The sequence below is a fragment of the Cyprinodon tularosa genome, unplaced genomic scaffold (genome assembly GCF_016077235.1).
Source record: "Cyprinodon tularosa strain WSP-4 unplaced genomic scaffold, ASM1607723v1 ctg450, whole genome shotgun sequence".
Classification (NCBI taxonomy): Eukaryota; Metazoa; Chordata; class Actinopteri; order Cyprinodontiformes; family Cyprinodontidae; genus Cyprinodon; species Cyprinodon tularosa.
Genome location: NW_024039175.1, coordinates 619,737 through 637,806, shown reverse-complemented (window position 1 = coordinate 637,806; position 18,070 = coordinate 619,737). Strand labels below are relative to the sequence as shown.

General features: G+C 39.1%; 1 protein-coding gene across 1 annotated transcript; it reads left to right on the top strand.

Annotated features, from left to right (window-relative positions):
- Positions 1 to 2,496: 2,496 nt before the first annotated feature.
- arhgef33 (Rho guanine nucleotide exchange factor (GEF) 33) lies at positions 2,497 to 17,826 on the top strand. Its single transcript, XM_038300573.1, has 12 exons — positions 2,497 to 2,634; positions 4,424 to 4,550; positions 5,086 to 5,218; positions 7,476 to 7,583; positions 7,717 to 7,809; positions 10,564 to 10,712; positions 11,627 to 11,719; positions 11,852 to 12,030; positions 14,032 to 14,486; positions 14,575 to 14,787; positions 16,762 to 16,901; positions 17,329 to 17,826. Exons 1-12 carry the CDS (start codon positions 2,604 to 2,606, stop codon positions 17,453 to 17,455), a joined length of 1,848 nt encoding a protein of 615 aa, XP_038156501.1. The 5' UTR covers positions 2,497 to 2,603; the 3' UTR covers positions 17,456 to 17,826.
- Positions 17,827 to 18,070: the final 244 nt, after the last annotated feature.

Sequence of the window (18,070 nt, the reverse complement as noted above, 5' to 3'; positions counted from 1 at the left end):
TAATTACTTACGAATTAGTTTCAAAGTGTTTTACTGATTAAATGATTAATTTATGACCTGTCTATGAAGTATTTGTCAGCCATCTATAAGAGGAGCTTTGAAGTAGAGTGGTACCATCCACTAGCAAACCTTTTTTCTTGTTGTTTTTTATGCTTTTTTCCCCTCAATCTAGATGCCAATAGCTGTAACAGAAGGTGACTCTCTTTAGGATGATACTGAAAGACATGCAAATATCTTGCTATGAGGCGTTATTCACTCTTAAGTGATTGTTAGCTCATTCCTAAGCTCATTTTTTTAAACCAATAGAACACAACTCACTTTAATCTGACAAGAGAGCTGCAGCTAATTCAGTCACTAGATACATTGGTAACTTCTGCAGGAGAGCTGAAATGTGAGCACAGGCGATTCCACATGTAGGATCTGCCAATCGACACAAAGGGGACGTGAGCACAGAGAGATGTAGAGATGGAGCTGATGCAGATCGAAAGCAACAAGGATATAATCCCTCTTCCACACAGGTAACGAGGTCGCTCAGTAGTAAACAATATCCTCACTATCCACATGTAGATCCTGTCGCTTTTCATTCTCTATCGACGCTGCATTTTTTAAATGAGAAACAGAAACCCATTAACCTCAGCGCATCTGATTCTGATCTAGGAGCTCCAACGCCAGCAGGATGAGCTCCACATGCACAGAATATACTTATCTGAGATAACATATCTGACACTCCAGCCAATCAGAGCCCAGCGTTTATCATAATTTTTCCCCTACTCTGCCACAGGGGAGTCTCCCACATCGAGAGGCAACACTTCAACCCCGCTAGATTAGTATCTTTTTGCTGGCGGACAGCTTATTACATCACACTTCACATTTAGAAAGAGGTCAGATCAAAAAAGATCAGAAAACAGCAAATGGAGGAAAACTGTGGAAGTGTCAGACCTAAAAATATATGGACAGCATATGACCACTGTCTGAAAGCTCTGCCTTTAGAAACCAAACTCTCAGTCAGGACATCACGTCATCATCCTTCCAGGAGTACTTCTCCTCCATTATGCTATGTTTTTAGCTAGTAAGTCTGGAAAAGTAACCAAAGCGAGGCTCATATTCCTAGACCAAATAAATAAAACATGAATTCAGAAAAGCATTTCAGTCTCAAAACTATTTTTTATTTTTAATTTTTTTTAAATACAAAAATAAGCTTTTTAAAACAGCAATGGCTTTTTAACACTGTTTTACATCTAAAATGACATCTTTTATCTGCAGTTGGGCACATCAGTAATTATAAGTTTAAACTTTACATCAGAGACCACAAAATTAAATGTGGTGTTCCTCATGGGTTCTTCTTAGTGCCCATTTCATTCAGTATCAACATGTTCTCCCTAACTCCATTCTTAATAAACAACATGTTACCAACAATGCAGACGACACAGTGCTGTGTCCTTTCAAATGCTGGCCGAATACTTAGAAGAAATCAGTGCATTAACGTGTCAACATTTTCTTTTGCTGAATCAAAAAAATAAGTTCCTCTTTGGACCAAAAGAAGAGTGTTCAAAAGTTGGCAGAGAGCTCCAGTTATTACAGCTAGAAACTGGCAATAAGGCTCAAGTTTGGTTGTATTGATGGACTGAGACATGAACCTTCAGAGGCTCATAAAGATGGTAACTAAGTGGGCTGTCTATCACCTAAAGTACATTTCTAATATTAAAGAAGAAATAACACAGCAGGACCTTGAACAACTAACTTGAGTTCATCTTTAGCTGAATTGATTACTGCAAAGATGTCTTCACAGGTCTAAAAAGTCCATTGAACAGCTGGAGATGATCCAGAATGCTGCTGCTAGAGTCCTCACTAAAATTAAGAAAACATTTTATTAAGTCATAAATCAAAGAATGGCTTAGCACTTAAATATAGTTCAGTGTTCTAAGTACCACTCAGACCTCTCATGTCTTCTGCCTCTAATCTACTATACAGTACGTAACCAGAACAAGACCCAAACATATAGAAGTAGCTTTTAACTCTAATGCCTCTCTTATCAGAAACAAACTACCAGAAAACTGTAGAACCGCTGAAAATCGGGATTTAAAATGCATTTTGTTAACAGTGGCCTTTTATTATGCTCTTTTTTGTTCCAACTTTTCTTTCATTTCATAATCATTAATTTCTATCATTTATTATATGTTCATTTTATTTTAATTATTCATTTGTATTCACTTGTGTTCACTTGTATTCATTTGTGTTTTTCTCATGTACAGCAATTTGAATTGTCTTGCTATTTAAATTTTGTATGCAAATAAACATGCCTTGCCCTTCCAAGTGTCCCACCTTGTATGTAACATTAGGTTTGACAACGGTTCAGTTGCTTGATAGACAATAAAACTGCAATGGTCCTAAAACCTCAATGAATTACAAAAAAACACACAAAATCTGGCTCCTTAGAAAGAAAACTGTAAAGACATGAGGGATAACACAATAGTTTTGGATCATTCTGTTTTAATTCCTTTCATTCTGGTTTATGTTTACATGTCACAGCCTCCACGTCCGACCAGGAGGCTCAGCAGCAGAAATCTCCTACATGGGGAGAGAAGACCAACAGCAGAGATCAGATGGAAATATCAAACAATCAAACTGAAAACAGTAAGAAATGTTTCTTTGAATCTAACAACAATATTAAAACATCTATAAACCATGAACTAACATGATAAAACAAGATATAGTAATGCAAAAAAAAAAAAAAAAATAGCTCTTTCCTTATGATAAAAATGTTAGGTGCTTAAAAACTGGTCAAGTTATTATGACAAACACAATAACAGAAATGGTGGTAATTTCTTAAATATAACTGGACAACTACAGACCAGGACAAAACTTCTGGCATCCCTCGTTTTATGAAAGAAAACCCACAATGGTGACAGAAATAACTTGAATCTTACTAGTAATAATATCTATAAAAATGAAATTGAGATATTGCTTTTCAGACAGTCTTCAAAAAATGAGTTAAATAAATAAACAATTGAAACTGAGCTAGATCAAAAAGGTGTAGCTCCTAGAAAAGACTGAAAATAATGTGACCAAAGGGATATGTTAAATCCAGGTGTGTCCACAAGTTAGCAACACAATGTCTAAAATCTGGTAATCAGTCAGTGGTGCTATCCTATATATAGGATTATAGATAGTCACTGTGCTGTTGGGTTGCATGGTGTGTACCACACTCAACATGGACCAGAGGAAGCAAAGGAAAGAGTTGTCCCAGGAAATTAGAAAGGAAAATTATGGACAAGCATGTTAAAGATAAAGGCTATAAGACAATTTTACTCAGCTTGATGTTCCTGTTACTACACATATTTCTAAGAGATAGGGATCCATGGGAATGTTGTCAACTACCTGGCCATGGCTGCAGGAGGAAAATTTATGACAAATCAGAGAGACGGATAATATGAAGGGTAACAAAAGAGTCAGAGAAATGTTAAACGAGGTTAAAGGTGAACTTGAAGCTGAAGGAACATCACTGTCAGATCACACCATCCGTTGTTTGAACCAAAGTGGACTTAATGGGAGATGACCAAGGACGACATCATTGTTGAAAACAAATCTAGACTGGAATTAAAAACTACATATTGTCAATCTGCAAATCTTTGAAGAGAATGTCCTATATACAGATGAGACAAAAATTAACATTTCTGCAAAAGAATATCAGCTCTATGTTCACAGATGGAAAAAATTAAGCATATCAAGCAAAGATTACTGTCCTAACTGTGAAACACAGAGGAGGCTCTGTTATGTTCTGGAACTGCCTGCAGAGGGTGTTTTGAATCTCTGCAGTGTACAATGAAATCTCAAGACTATGAGGGGATTTTAGAGATAAATGTGCTGCTCAGTGTCAGAAGCTTGATCTCAGTTGCAGCTCACAGGTCTTGCAAAAAAAAAAAAGGATAATGACCAGAAACAGACAATTAAAAACACACAAGAATGGCTAAGAGGAAAACACTGGATTATTCAGAAGTGACCTTCTATGAGCCCAGATCTAACCCCTACTGAATATCTTTGGAAGGAGCTGAAACATGCTGTCTGGAAATGCATCCTTCTAACCTAAATCAACTGGGGCAGTTGGAAAAGATACAATAAACTTATTTAAGGTGCTGAAATATTAATAAAAAAATGAACAATAATGATCACAGTAGTAACTGTAAAAAAAAACAATATTATAAACTGGATTTGTAGGATAATAAATCATTAGCTAAAACCCAAACTGAACAGTCAGGTTTTTTGTTACATTTACATATGAAAATATGGAAAAACTTGGTCAAATATCTGTGTCCTGTATTCCAAAGTTTTTGCTGTTGTTCTCTATTCTTGGACTTTGGTCTGTCTTTTTGGAAAGCTTCAATTGTTTTATAGTTAAAAATGTCTGGTGTGTTTATCTGTGCAGACAAGCGACAAAGAGCTGCCCTGGAGCTGTTGGAGTCCGAGAGAGTCTATGTATCCCATCTGTCGCTGTTACTGAAGGCTAACATCTCCTTCAACGGATCAGAAGCTCTCACTACCAAAGACAAACGGTAGGATTTTCACTTATCTAAATTATTTTTTTCTTGTAATCTTTTCATCAAGTATTAAAAAAAAAACCTTTAATATATTTAGGTAAAGACTGTCTGCAGCCTTTCAAAAATCATTCCCAAATGGTGCTCTGAACTAATTTGATGGCTTACGTTGAGGGAACAACAGGAAATAGCTAAATCGAATAAAAGAAGGTCATAAACACTACCAAGACAGAGCTTCTTAATGTAATCACTGCTTGACTGCAGCACACGTGTTACCAATGAGCATGAAATGCAGCCTAAGCTGCAATGGGCCGAATTGTGGACAAGAATGTCTTCTCTCTGTTTAACCTGCTAAACCTGTTGCTATTTCCCACCTGAGCGGCCGAAAAAATAAGCCCACTTTGGTTTATAAGAAGATTCTGAGAGTCAATAAAAGCAAATGTCTCCGTTTTGCTGGATTTAATTACTTAGTCCTTGTTAATTTGTAAATAGTCATATAAAGTCATGCAAAGTCAAACAAATCTGCTAATATCATCCACTTCTCTGTTTGCAGTCCTTTTCCCAGCTCCTTAAGGTTTTTGATCCAGCAGCACTTGGAGCTCCTTCACACTCTGCAGGAGCGGGTGCTCAGGTGTCAATGGCAAGGCATCATGGGAGATGTTTTTATGAGGCTCACCAGCAAAGAAGTAAGCATGAATTAAGACGCAATGGGATGTTTAAAACATGACTTGATTTAACTTTTGCTGTGTTTTTTGATTTTGGTTTTTTGAACAAAACAATAACTTGTATCGAATGATAAAGTGAACGCACTTCAGATACCATAAAAAAGTCTTACTGTGCCATGAAATTTAAACATGTTGTCATGCTTTGACAACAAATCATTATTTAACTGAATTAATGATTTGTATATGTAAGGTATTCTGCAGGTCTTTTGGGATATGTCTACATATTATTTGCAATTCAGTAGACAGAGAGGTGCTCAGTCTTCTCTGGCCAGGTAGCTAAAGAGTAGTTAGATTTAATTGGATGAAGAAAATCTGTTAAAATTATTTTTAGATTTGAATTCTCATACTCATACTCATCGTCTTCCACTTAATCCGGGAACGGGTTGCGGGTTGCAGACACTCCCCTCTCCTAAGATACCTCCTCCAGCTCTGCTGGGGTAAGTTCAAGGAAATCCTAGGTGAGTCAAGAGACATAGTCCCCCCTGGGTCGTCCCCTGGGCCTCCTCTCAATGGGACTTGCCTGGAACACCTACCGAAAGAGACGTCCAGGGAGCATCTGAAAAAAATGTCTGAGCCACCTAGCTGAATCCTCTAGATGTGGAGGAGAAGCTGCTCTGCATGAGCCTCTCCCAGATGACATGGCTCCTCACCCTTTCTCTATGAGACTGCCTTGCTACCCTGCTGGGACAGCTAATTTCAGCCGCTTGTATCCGGGTATTCTTGTATTCTTTCTGTCATTACCCAGATTTTATGACCATAACTGAGGGTAGGAACATAGACTGACCTCTAAATCGAGAGCTTTGCCATTTCATTCATATCTCTATTCACCCCAACAGACCAGTGCAGCATCTGTATTGTAGCAGCAGCTGCACCGATCCATCTATCAATCTCCTGTGCCATTCTTCCCTCACTCATGAACAGGACTCCAAGAAACTTGAATTACTCCACTTGAGGCAGGAACTCTCCTCCAACCTGAAGGGGACAAACCACCAATTTATGGTGGAGAACCATGGCCTTGCAATTGAAAGTGCTGAATCTCATCTCATCGCTTCACACTCGGCTAATATAGGACTTGGCAGGAGGGAGCCAGCAGAACAGCGTCAACCTGAAATAACAGGAACAAAATCCGCTGGTCCCAAAACCAGACCCCTCCAGACCTTGGTTGCACCTACAAATCCTGTCCATAAAGGTTATGAACCGGTCCAACATGCACCAGTAACAGGTCTGAATTAATGCCGGACAAAACTCCAGCTCCATTTGTGCACAGACTAAATGGCTCCTGGTAGAGGTCCCTTGACTCCATATTGAAGCACAGGGTACAACAAGGGACCCGGTTGTATGTCTTTCCCAATTCAACAAAACCTATTTGACCAGTTGGGCAAACACGTGTGATCCCTCAAGTACCCTGCAGAGAGTGTAAAGTGTCTCCAACAGGAAAGGGCTGAGCTGGATGGAAACAAGCAGACCGCCACCCCCCCTACCTCTTCCCATGGGCCAATCCATAGTAGAAGAGATTCCAGCTGGGGTCATCCGGGCACTGAAATCCCTCCGACTTGTTAATTCAGGGATTCAACGAGGGGGCTAAATTCCTAATCGAATTTATATAAGGACATTAATTATTCCAATAGTATGCAACAATATGTTTTAATCTAAGCAGACAACTGATAATACACCTCTCAAATAAAATGTGCATCTCAGCAGCTCCTTCTCCTGACTGTTTCTCTGATTAATGTCCATCAATGTTATGTTTACACTCCTCTGTGAGATAGATACAGTTAGTGATATAGTTAGTGTGGGAGTGATGGCCTAGTGGTTAGAGAAGTGCGCTTGTTCTCTGAGAAGGTTGCAAAGACTCGGTTTGATCCCCACAGCCTGCACTCTTGGGTCCTGAGCAAGACCCTTAATCCCACATTGCTCCCTGGGCACCACACAATGGCTGCCCACTGCTCCCCAAGAAGATGGGATAAATTTCCCCATTGTGGGACAATAAAGGGATTTTCATATATTTACACTGTGGTGGTCTCCTGTAATTGCAGAGATAAAGAAGGTTAAAAGGTTTTTATCAGACTGGTGGTTTGTGTTATTCTATAGTATGAAAATATCATGAATATGAAGGGCAACAGGCATGTTTAAACATTAATCAATCAAAGGGGGCGTGGATGGGGGAGGGGTGGAGTTGAGCATCAGTTAATTTAATCAAGGTTATGTCTCCCATCAGAGTGATTTTCTGGACTTCTACGTGTCCTATCTGAAGGAGCTTCCAGACTGTCTGTCTGTTGTCACCATGCTGGCCTCCAGCTCCATGAAGTCCTGTGCTTTTGTGGAGGTAAGACTGAATAGAAGATCTGACAACAAATGATAATAAAGTGACTATGAATTAACACTTTCTAAAGTTGTTACATATTTACAAATTTATATTTTTCTTCTCTTCCTGGTTTGCTGTTTCATGTCCCCATCAGTGTGACATAGTGGGTGATGATTCCAGACCTTCCCTTTACACTCTGCTCCTTCAACCTGTCCAGAGGATCCCTGAATACCTGCTGCTGCTACAGGTGGGACCCATAGCCTTGTTTAAAAGTAGGAAGTTAAAGGTGCTGATGGTAACTTTATGAGAAAAAAAAGATGTTTAAAGGCATGCAGGTGGAGCAGTGGATAGTGAGCACGACCCATGTACGGAGGCTTTAGTCCTCAACATGGCCGACCCGGGTTCGAATCCGATCTGTTGTCCTGTGCCGCATGTCTCCTCCCCTCTCTCATACCTCCTTTCCTGTCAGCCTACTGTCAGAAAAACGAGCCACTAGTGCCATAAGAACTAAAAAAAAAAAAAACTTAAAAACATATTTGCTAAACTAACACTATGTCCCTACTAGGGTTGTGTGGAGTTTGGAAGCTGAGTCAGAGGCGATTTTTTACAAAAATACAGATTTATTTTACATCCTTAAACGGAGAGATAGAGCTCTGACTGGGGCAAGCTCAGTAAATACATTTATACAACAACTCCCAATACACACACTCTCCCTTGGAACTATCCCACCCCTAGATAAAGAACTTTCTAGCACATGAACATTTGGAGGAAAAACAACTTGAGTTCATCAAGGCCATTCCCTGCTAGGTTAATATATCTTTCACTAGCCGTATGGATCTTCTTCAGCATTCTTCCCCTTCATGCCATGAAGGAAGCTGTGTAATTCATTCTAATCTCTCATGACCTTTTTTTGGAGCCTGTGAGGCTTAGAACGGACATATGTCAACATTTTTTACTCCACAGTTGCAACTAACAATTATTTTGCAAATCGATGAATCTGTTATTATGTTATGATTATTTTTTTTGATTAATCGATTAGTAATCAGATAGCCAAAGTGTATTTAAATAACACTTTTTACTAAATTAAACCAGATGAAACTGAGAATGTTTGCACTTGGGGAGTTCTGGAAAGAGCACATTGGCAGACAAAATTTTTTTTAATCATAAATACAAAATGCTGATTTATTTATTTTTTAAATATTGGTATAATTACTGCTCTAAGTGGATTGCTCTGTCAGCTAAAGGCCTGTTTCAGAGTTTCTATACTCGAGTTAATGATTAATCCATTGCTGATTTAGTTTTTGATTATTTCAATAATAGATTAATGATGATTAATCTGATTAACTGTTTCAAACCTGGTCGCGAGAGTGACAGAGAGACAGATAATCTGTGAAAAAAGTCAGAAGTAATGCCTTTGTCAATTAGTTCACATGCAGTTCACATGTTAATTTAAGTGTTTTGATACTGTTTTTCACACAGATTTTTCTTATCTTTAAATGTTTTTCTTTCCTTTTTTATCTTGAATATTTTAAATCTGATCTGGGTATGCTATTTTTAAATTATTATTTTTCTATATACATATTCTCATGTGAATCCAGTGGAAGAGGCAAACAATTTCAATAGGGAGGGCCAGGCAGGATCCAATGTACGCAGAGGGCTGGCCTAAAAAGGATGGGCTCCAGAACTAGTCAAGGGTCAATCTACTGTACCATCAGGAAAATAAACCAACACACCAATTTTATTTTCCAAATGTTTTTCAATTATGATATATATACTGCCTTCCCCTCTATGGTTGGTAAATATGTTATTTAATCAAATATTATTTAGACTGTCATATATTGTGCTGTGTGTTAGAACAACATTGAAAGTGTGAATCAGGCTCAAATCAAGGTCAAACAGTTAACTTTGCACACATATGGAATAAATTACCCACAACTTCCATTCAATATATGAGTTTAATTAACAAAAAACACTTAGCTCAAAGTCAAACTTATTTCCGTTAAAAAACTCTTGACTAAACTAGTGAAACTCAACTAAACTGAGCTACTACGTTCAAATAAGAAGGAAAAACATGGTTGAAAACCATAATCAATAACGTTATGCAATGATATTACAGTTTACAGTGGATTTTGTGTTTGAGAACCAAAGTTTATCTTGAAGAATTTGGAATGTGGTCAAATTAGCTTTTAACCAATGTAGAGCAATTGGAATGTGTTCAAATCAGTTCATAATACAAATCCAAGAGTTGAATAAATATTCTTAAAAAAATTATGATTTATTCGATGATTTGCTTAATTATAACTTGTAGTTAATTGATTCCTAACCTCCTTTGATTGAACTAGTATCTAGCAGGTATAATGACTTTACTTACAACACCTTTTGGTCATAATATGGTACGTAATTAAAATTTGTTGCGCATCAGAGAAAAAACATGAATGTCGATGTTATATTAGTGTTTAAACCCTTAGTTAAACAAAGCTTTTTCTAGATTAATAAGCAACAGCTCAAACATTTTGTAAGAATCTCCTAATCCACCAGTTAACACATGAAATGATCTAAAATTATCAACGAAAATGTGTTCAATTGGAAAATCTGTCCCTAAATATGGAAGACCTCTACCTCTACTGATGTCCATTGTGGAAAATGCTGAGTTGCATTGTCCAGTACCTAGTATAGCGGACCACATTAGGGAAGTTCTCTGTTCTCAGGAGCTCAACACCTCATGCACTTTGCATCTGAAAGCCCTGAAACTCAAAGAGAAATGTTGCAAACAGTCCATTTTGCAGCAATTTGGTTCTGATCTCAGCCATAAGATCACTTAGCCTTTGGTCAGTTTGCAGTTTCTTGTCCTTAGCATGAGGCATTCTATGCTAATCCTCTCCAAGTCAGGATTACTGTGAGTTTGGTGCTTTCTCCCCAAACCCAGTGGGGGAAGGATTCCATGTCCTGCGGGAGTCTCTTGCATGTATTAGTGATTTGGGTTTTTCTTTTGTATTTTTAGGGACTGCTTAGGCAGACAGATGCAGATCATCCAGACTACTACTTGCTGCTGGTGTGCGTCCAACAGTTCAGGTCCTTCACTGCTCAGTACCACCACCTTCTTCAGCACAACCAGGAGCTTCTACTGCTTAACCGCAAGGAGGTACAGAGGTGAGAATAAAAATCAGTTACGGGTAGAAATGGGGAATTGCCCAGGGTGCCACAGCGTAAAGGTGCCAAATGCTCTTGTCAGGAGTGGGGAGAGTAATCTGTCAGTTGCAATCAGGACAGTTTAAAAAAAAACGTATTCATAATAAACTCATGACTATAGACTAAAGCTGGAAAGTTAAGTTGATGTTGGTATCTGATTTAGGAAATGAATAAAATAGAAAACAGCAATGTAAAAAACGTAATAACCTTTTTAAATGTAATGTGCCTGCACCATTAGCAGTACACATACACCGTTTGATGCCAACAGACGATTCAGCATTTGTTAGTTGCATAATAACTCAGTTTTTGACGAGCAAAATAGAAAATTTGCAAATAGTATTATAATGTTACATACTTCTTCACCAGACATGTTTCTTTTAAAGGTGACAATGTTTTTGTGTGTGTTTATCCTTTGCAAATATGTGCACATAAGGAGACAGGTGGAAAAGAAGGTGGTCAGGACAGGGTTGTAGGTTGATTGAAGGTAGACAGAGAGGTTTCACACATCTTGTTTTGCTCTACAGACAATGCTCAACAGCCCAACATAATGGTGAAATTGTTCTTATCGTTCCTTTAAGGATTGCTGTTATTAATGCTATTTTGAATCTTAAAATCTAAAATAGACTCTTCACATCTGATTTGGATGTCTTACATAAAATTCTCAAAAATGTTTTTGAAACTCATGATTTTTTGATTACATTTTCAAGAGCTTATTTAGATAGAGACAGTCTTAAAAGTAAAGATTAAAATGTATCCCTTTAGTCATCCATCCATTGGAGGGGTGGGCACAGAAAGAATCACCTCTACTAAGAGCATATATTTAACATCTTCTCAACAGAAAGTTTAAACATGTCCAATTTGTTCTGCTCCATCAGCAGGTCCAACATGAAGCAACTATTAAAGACGGTGGATGGTGGGATTCAAACCAACAACATTGGGTCACCTTACCCTGGCAGTAATGCAATGTTGTGAGTGTTTTACCTCCATCTCTTTTGTTTTTAAACATAAATATAATTATCTGCATTTACCAAAATGCTGTCTGGTGGTAATGTTTGGCCGATGCTTGAAGGGAGTTTTAATAACCGTTCCTTCTCCCAAAGGGAACACACTAACATGGTGAAGCGCCGAAAGCAGTGTCTCCTGGAGCAGATTCAGTCCCACCGCTTCCAGGACTGGGATCACAGCCAAAACCCTCAGAGCCACAGTTATAATGCAGAGTGGCCATCCCAGACATCATTTTTCAGCCACAATCTGGACTCAAGGAATCCTAAACAATTGGGTAAGTGGTCAGAAAAGCTGCTGGATATTGTCCACTATGGATTTCATTTCCAACATTTTGATACTTTTTTCAGGTTATTTCTCTTATTGTGGGCTCTGTTAAAAAAAATGAATAGAAATTAGCTGATGTCAAGTTATACAGCTTTTGTATGTCTCTCATAGCTTTTTTCACCAGGTTTATAATGATTCTCCAATAAATGTAGTTGGAACAGTATCTCTCTTTTAAGCTCATTTAATTTGGTTTTAGGGGCAATTGGGACAGACCAGGAATTTTTAAGGGGTCAGGATAGACTCTGTTCTGAGGGGAGGAGTCTCTAATAGGTCTGAAAGATTGAGAGGATTAGAGCATTTGATAGTCAGTATTTAGATCAAGAAAAATAAGATAATCTAAGTAAGTACAGATAGCAGTTCTGAATTGATTTTAGTCATTAAGCAAAGATTCTATCCAAACCACATTGAAAAAGGGATTGCCTCGTTATGACTTCCAACAATCCTGTTTATACTCAACAACCCTTCAACGTTGCTGAAATAAAACAAACATGCGAAGAAGAGCTGAATACGGATCTAATTATTACCGATCAATGTAACCGATTAATTGCCAGTTAAAACAATTAGCTAATAGCGCCATTAATTTTAGAGGTTTATTATATTCTAACATGCAGTTAAGGATCAGTCGAAAAGTGGATCTTGTGATTATTCAGATTAAATTAACTTGATGAACTGAAATGAAAATGTGACATTGAGAGCCAAAACTGATAAAATCTTTAGAGAAAATATGTTTTTTAAAATCTGTATGTGTGAAGTTGACAGACTCATTGGATCGTCTGCTGTGTTTAGAAGGTTTAGAATGTGAATATCAAAATGTGGAGGGCATTAAGCTAGAGCCGGGCATACACTGTACGTTTTTTTTCAGTCATTGCATGCAGCTACTGCTCAAACTGTACAACTAAACCGCATGGTTTTGTCGTACAGTGTGAGTTCACAGCTCACGATTTATGTTCGGTCCGACGCTTTCATGCGATCTACCTGCTCACTCTGCACGACTAAAAACCACGTCGGACTCAGCTCCGCAGTGAGATGGAGCTGCTCTGACTCGTCTATCTGGAAGCCAAACAAATAGAAGGGGAGTATAAAGCTCACTAGGTGGAAACACACAGCCTTGGGAATTTGTGCAATTTTGTTCTGAAAGCCCTAAAAAAGAAAAAGCGACGACGTATTTGGAAAAAAGACATCGCTGAGCAAACGTGGCTACTACGGTCTGTCAATTTTACAGACAGAATTGCATCCCTGCCACGCTGCTGTGTTTACATCTATAAGGAAGAATAAAAAGAAGAATCCTTCTTTGCGCATGCACCCTGAGCGATTTGCCCATGACGTTTTATTTTTCTTTCGACCTCATCTTCCTGATCCGGAGATGGTCATGAGACGCTGATCGCCCCTCATAAACCCCTGTACACTAGACGATGCACTATCAGGCTGAAAGTTGGTATGACTGAAAGATTCTCGCACGACTGGAAAATCGCCCAGAAAATCGCACAGTGGCTTAATAGGATTGAAACAGTCATACTTAGCAATATACAAAATAAACTGGTAAGGCTTTTGCGTGTTAAGGCATTTTAAAGCATCTATGTTTATTAATGGGTGAGAAAACATAATATCCTTTGCTGATATATATTTCATCTACGAGTTACCCTGAGTTGACTTGCAAGGGAACTCCTGGCGAGTCAACCTAATGAACATCAAGTATTGGACTATCAGCTAGCTTCAAGTTGGTCACAGGTAATTGTGATGACTTTTGGTGAACACTGTGCTGTGCTGCGGCAATCAGACTGATCAGGCTACAGGCATTCTTAAAGTCAACCCATGTCTCATCTCTCATGTTCAGAACTGTTTGTTTGTTTTTTGTTCCTATGAGTTTTTCTTTCTGTTTCTAAAAATCAGCAGACCTGCTCTCCATTGTGCCTTTGCAAACCTAGTCAGCTGTTTAACATTTGGCCTGTAGGTCTTGGCAGCATCCCGGAGACTGAGAGATCAGAGAGGTCATGTCAGCACAATCTGCCCTCCAGACCGGCTGAATTTCGTCACGTTCAGCCCGGCTCAGCCTTGGCTGATGCCCTTGGGGAGTTCCTCCTTCCTCCAGACCCCCCGGGGATGGAGAGCCTCTACGACGAGGATAGGGTCTCACTTCATGATACGTCTCTGTTCGACCGCTGTTCATCTGCATCCTCGGACTCCTCCATTGACATCGCCTTCGTGAAGGTCCCTAAAGCCCCCCATGGATCACAGCATGCGGTGGCGATGAATGTGCCGACCAACAGAGATGTGTTTGGTAATGGAGGAAGCCAGGGTAATGGTTACAGCCAACTGTCCAACCGGGTATGTGTGTCACCAGATGAAGCTATAATGACACGCCGCAATCTCCATCGACCCCTACAGGCTAGCCAGCGCAAGAGTAAGGTGAGTGCATCCAAGTAGAATCCTGATGAAAGCACAAATCAGAAGCCAGCAAAATAAACCTAGCTTCTGTTTCCTCTCTGCTGCAAAGTCGCTGAATGGTCTGCAAATGGAGAACACTGTGAGTGGCGCCGATGTGGGGCCTCTTTCAGACCACCTTCAAAGAGTGGGACTGGGAAGCCACGCCAAGCTGGAGCGGCAGGGCAGTAAGGGCAGTAAATGTTCCACCCCATCCCACAAAGTCCACAGTCCCCTGGGAAACACGGACAAACAGAGTTCAGATCTTCATGGACTGCTCAGCATTGTGCGTATCACAAGAAACGCATGAGAACAAATTCCAAGGCATCTGTGACGGTTATTGATGGATGATATGGGTTTCTATCCGGGACAGCATGGCCTTGTGCATGCAATGAAAAGGAAAATAGAATTACACAGTACAGTATTCTCTTAGTAGCCAAGAGAAAACTTCAGTACAATATGATGGGATGCCTCATGAAATCCCAGAGCAGGGTCAGAGGATGCTGAGGCACAGAGTATACAGAGATCATAAACCTAAAGTATATTTTAATATAACTAACTTCAGCGTGTTTGACTCAGTGGCGCATCAGATGTTTGTAAAGTGAGCTTCTGTGGAGTGACAGCTGTGACAGCCAGTCACACAAGAAAACACGGTGGGCCAATCAGAGCTTCTGGGCGGTCTAAATTCAGGGAAGAAGGCTTCAGTTTGAGCTGCGGTTTCCCGCTTGGTCCTAGTGCTCGACAAATGTCTGTGTACTGCAGCGTAGCATTGTTTTTGGATTGTTTTTGGACAATAAAACATGCAGGGGACCAAAACGTACATTTGAAAAAGTGCATCGGATATGCCCCCCCGCCCCCTAAAATTACGTCCATGTTTCGGTGAAAGAACCTGCAAATACTTTGACGCACAGAGACATTTTGGACAATTTCATGTTTCTTATAAGTGTTTTTTTTGGGGGTTTTTTTTTTTTTGGAGCGCTGCCCGTTTTATCCTGGGCTAACAGTCAAAAATGCTTCAAACGTATTGTTAAAGCTTGATGAAAGCAAATACTATAGGTAATCAGCCATTTGGACCCTGAAGGAATCTCTCTTATTTACATATTTAGTCAGCAGTTATTGGCTCCCTCAAGTGGTCTTAGACATAGACAGATTTATTTAGGCATTTTGTATACACAAGTGTAAACAAAAAGAAATTTAGTTTAGAACAGCTCTTTAGACAATTTTTAAAGTGCAGACTATATTGTGAACATTGTGATATTAAGTCACTATATCTAGTTATGGAATGCGCATCATTCATGTTTGCTTGGAAGCAGTGATGTCAGACTGATCTGGATAGGATCTTAGCATCCAAATGGGATTGTTACCCTGGTGGAAGAGGATTTGATGCTGGAGCATTAGGTGCCTGTTGCCTGGGCTTCATCCCGTCAGTTGTTGTTGAGCTGCTACTACTGCCTCCAGCTCCTGAAGCACTCGCTTCTCCTGGCTTAAGGGAGGAAGAAGCCGATGATGACAATGCTGTGAGGGTGGTAGCCCCCTGGGTTAAAGAGGTTGACGTGGTTTAAGCAGTAGTGGTGCCATCGGCAGGTTTAGCAGTGACAGACGATGCTGGAGAAGGTGTGGAAGCCGGAGGGGGCCGGGAGGAGCCGGCTGGGGATGGTTCAGCATTTGGCAGGATAGTGGTGTGCATAATATTAGAAAATAATCCTGAACACTTTAACTCTTGAACAGTTTGTGGTTCGGTGTTTACATATAGAGGGCTTTTATTTTTGTAAGGGCTCTGGATTGCATTTTGCCATCTCTAGATATAAATCCTAAATATTCGACTGATCAGTGAAAATTTTATGCTGATTTAGAAACAGAAACACATTTTTAAGAGTTGAGGAAACGTTAGCTACAACTGTCCAAAAAAAAAAAAAAAAAATTTTTAAAGACTTTCTTTTTAATAAGGACTGTTTTGAACTGAGATAAGATTGGAAAGGAATCCTTTAAAACACATTTAATTATCAATAAGTCAACCAGTTTAGATTTTAATCTTTCAGTTAAAGCAGATAAAAACCCTCTTTTTGTTGCGTATGAAGCAACAAGAGCAGAGGTTCAACCCATTTGCCATTCATACAATAACTGCCACTGATGCTCTTATGTTGATCAGTATTTTTATTTGGAAACTAAGACACAGTAAATAGCTGGATGACTAATGCTTTATAACAAACAAAACACAATTAAATAGTTTTTATTTTCCTTCAACTTTAAACCTGAGCAGGAGTCGAACATCCAGTCATGGGGTGACGAGTCAAAGTGGAGGAGCGGGACAGAGGAGAACAATCACACCCCCTTCAGTGAGAGAAGTCGTAAGGACAAGGGAGGCTTCAGGAGCTCGTTCAAGAAACTCTTCAAGAAGAAGTAGGCATGGGTTTATACCACACTGCAAAAAATCTAAATCTAGATACGTTATTTTTATCTTAAAATAAGTGCATTTGTTCTTGGATTGAGGAGATAAAAGAGACATTTTGCCAATGGAACAAGACAATTTACACTTAAAATAAGAAAACACAATTGCATTGTCTTATTTCAAGTGCATTTTATCCAATTATCTTATTTTAAGTGTAAAATTACTCATTCCATTGGCAAACTATCTCGTTTACCTACTCAAATTAAGGGTGAATACACTTAATTTAAGACATTTTTACTTATTTCTATATCGTTTTTGCAGTGCGCCGCTACACTTCTGAGCTTTAAAAGATGTCAAGGCAAATGTTTGGTCATGATGATCAGCTGGTAGAACAGGTTTTATTGGGATTTACTTGATCACTTTATGTCCTTCAAACAGGAGTACTGATGACAAGAAGGAGAAGGGAGGAGAAAAGACACCAGAAAGTCAAACTGTGGAGCATGAAACACCAATGAAGACTCCCAAACTGGTTCATCTGGAGATGAATCGTGGGACAGCCGTATAATTTGTGTTTTGCTGGAATCCATCAGCAGCTTTCCAGAATAAATAAAGCCTTCAGACTGAGAGAAGTCCCTTGTTCAAATCATAGTGATGCTAAAGCACCACATAATATCTAGTTTTTTGTTTTTAGTCTTTGGCTTCAAAAAACATGGAGGAATTTAAAAGCCTTTCAAACCCAGAGTCTAGATTTTTGTCATTTTGCTCCACTAGACATATAGCACCACCTCAATAGAGACTTGTGCTGGTGAAGGACCATCTAACCATCCAGTTAACTAAACCAACCAGTTACTTCATAACATAATGTCTTTAATGGCCTCTACTAGGCGCCAAGGAACAGTTTAAAATGCTCTTTGGTTAAATTAGAAAAAAAAAAAAGCAACTTAAAGCATTGATGTATTTATTGAACTGCTATACTGGTTCCTGTCAGGTACTCCCTGATAACATCTACCGGTATATGACTTTTTTATGACACCTACAGCACAAAAGTTACCTTTTATCTGTTTAAAAATGCACTTCAAGGCAAACATTAGACCAATTGATCACAATTTGTAAAAGCAACTTTAAAGAGTTCTATTCAGTTAAAGTTGGGCTTGTACATAAAGCTGCATTTTAAATTTCT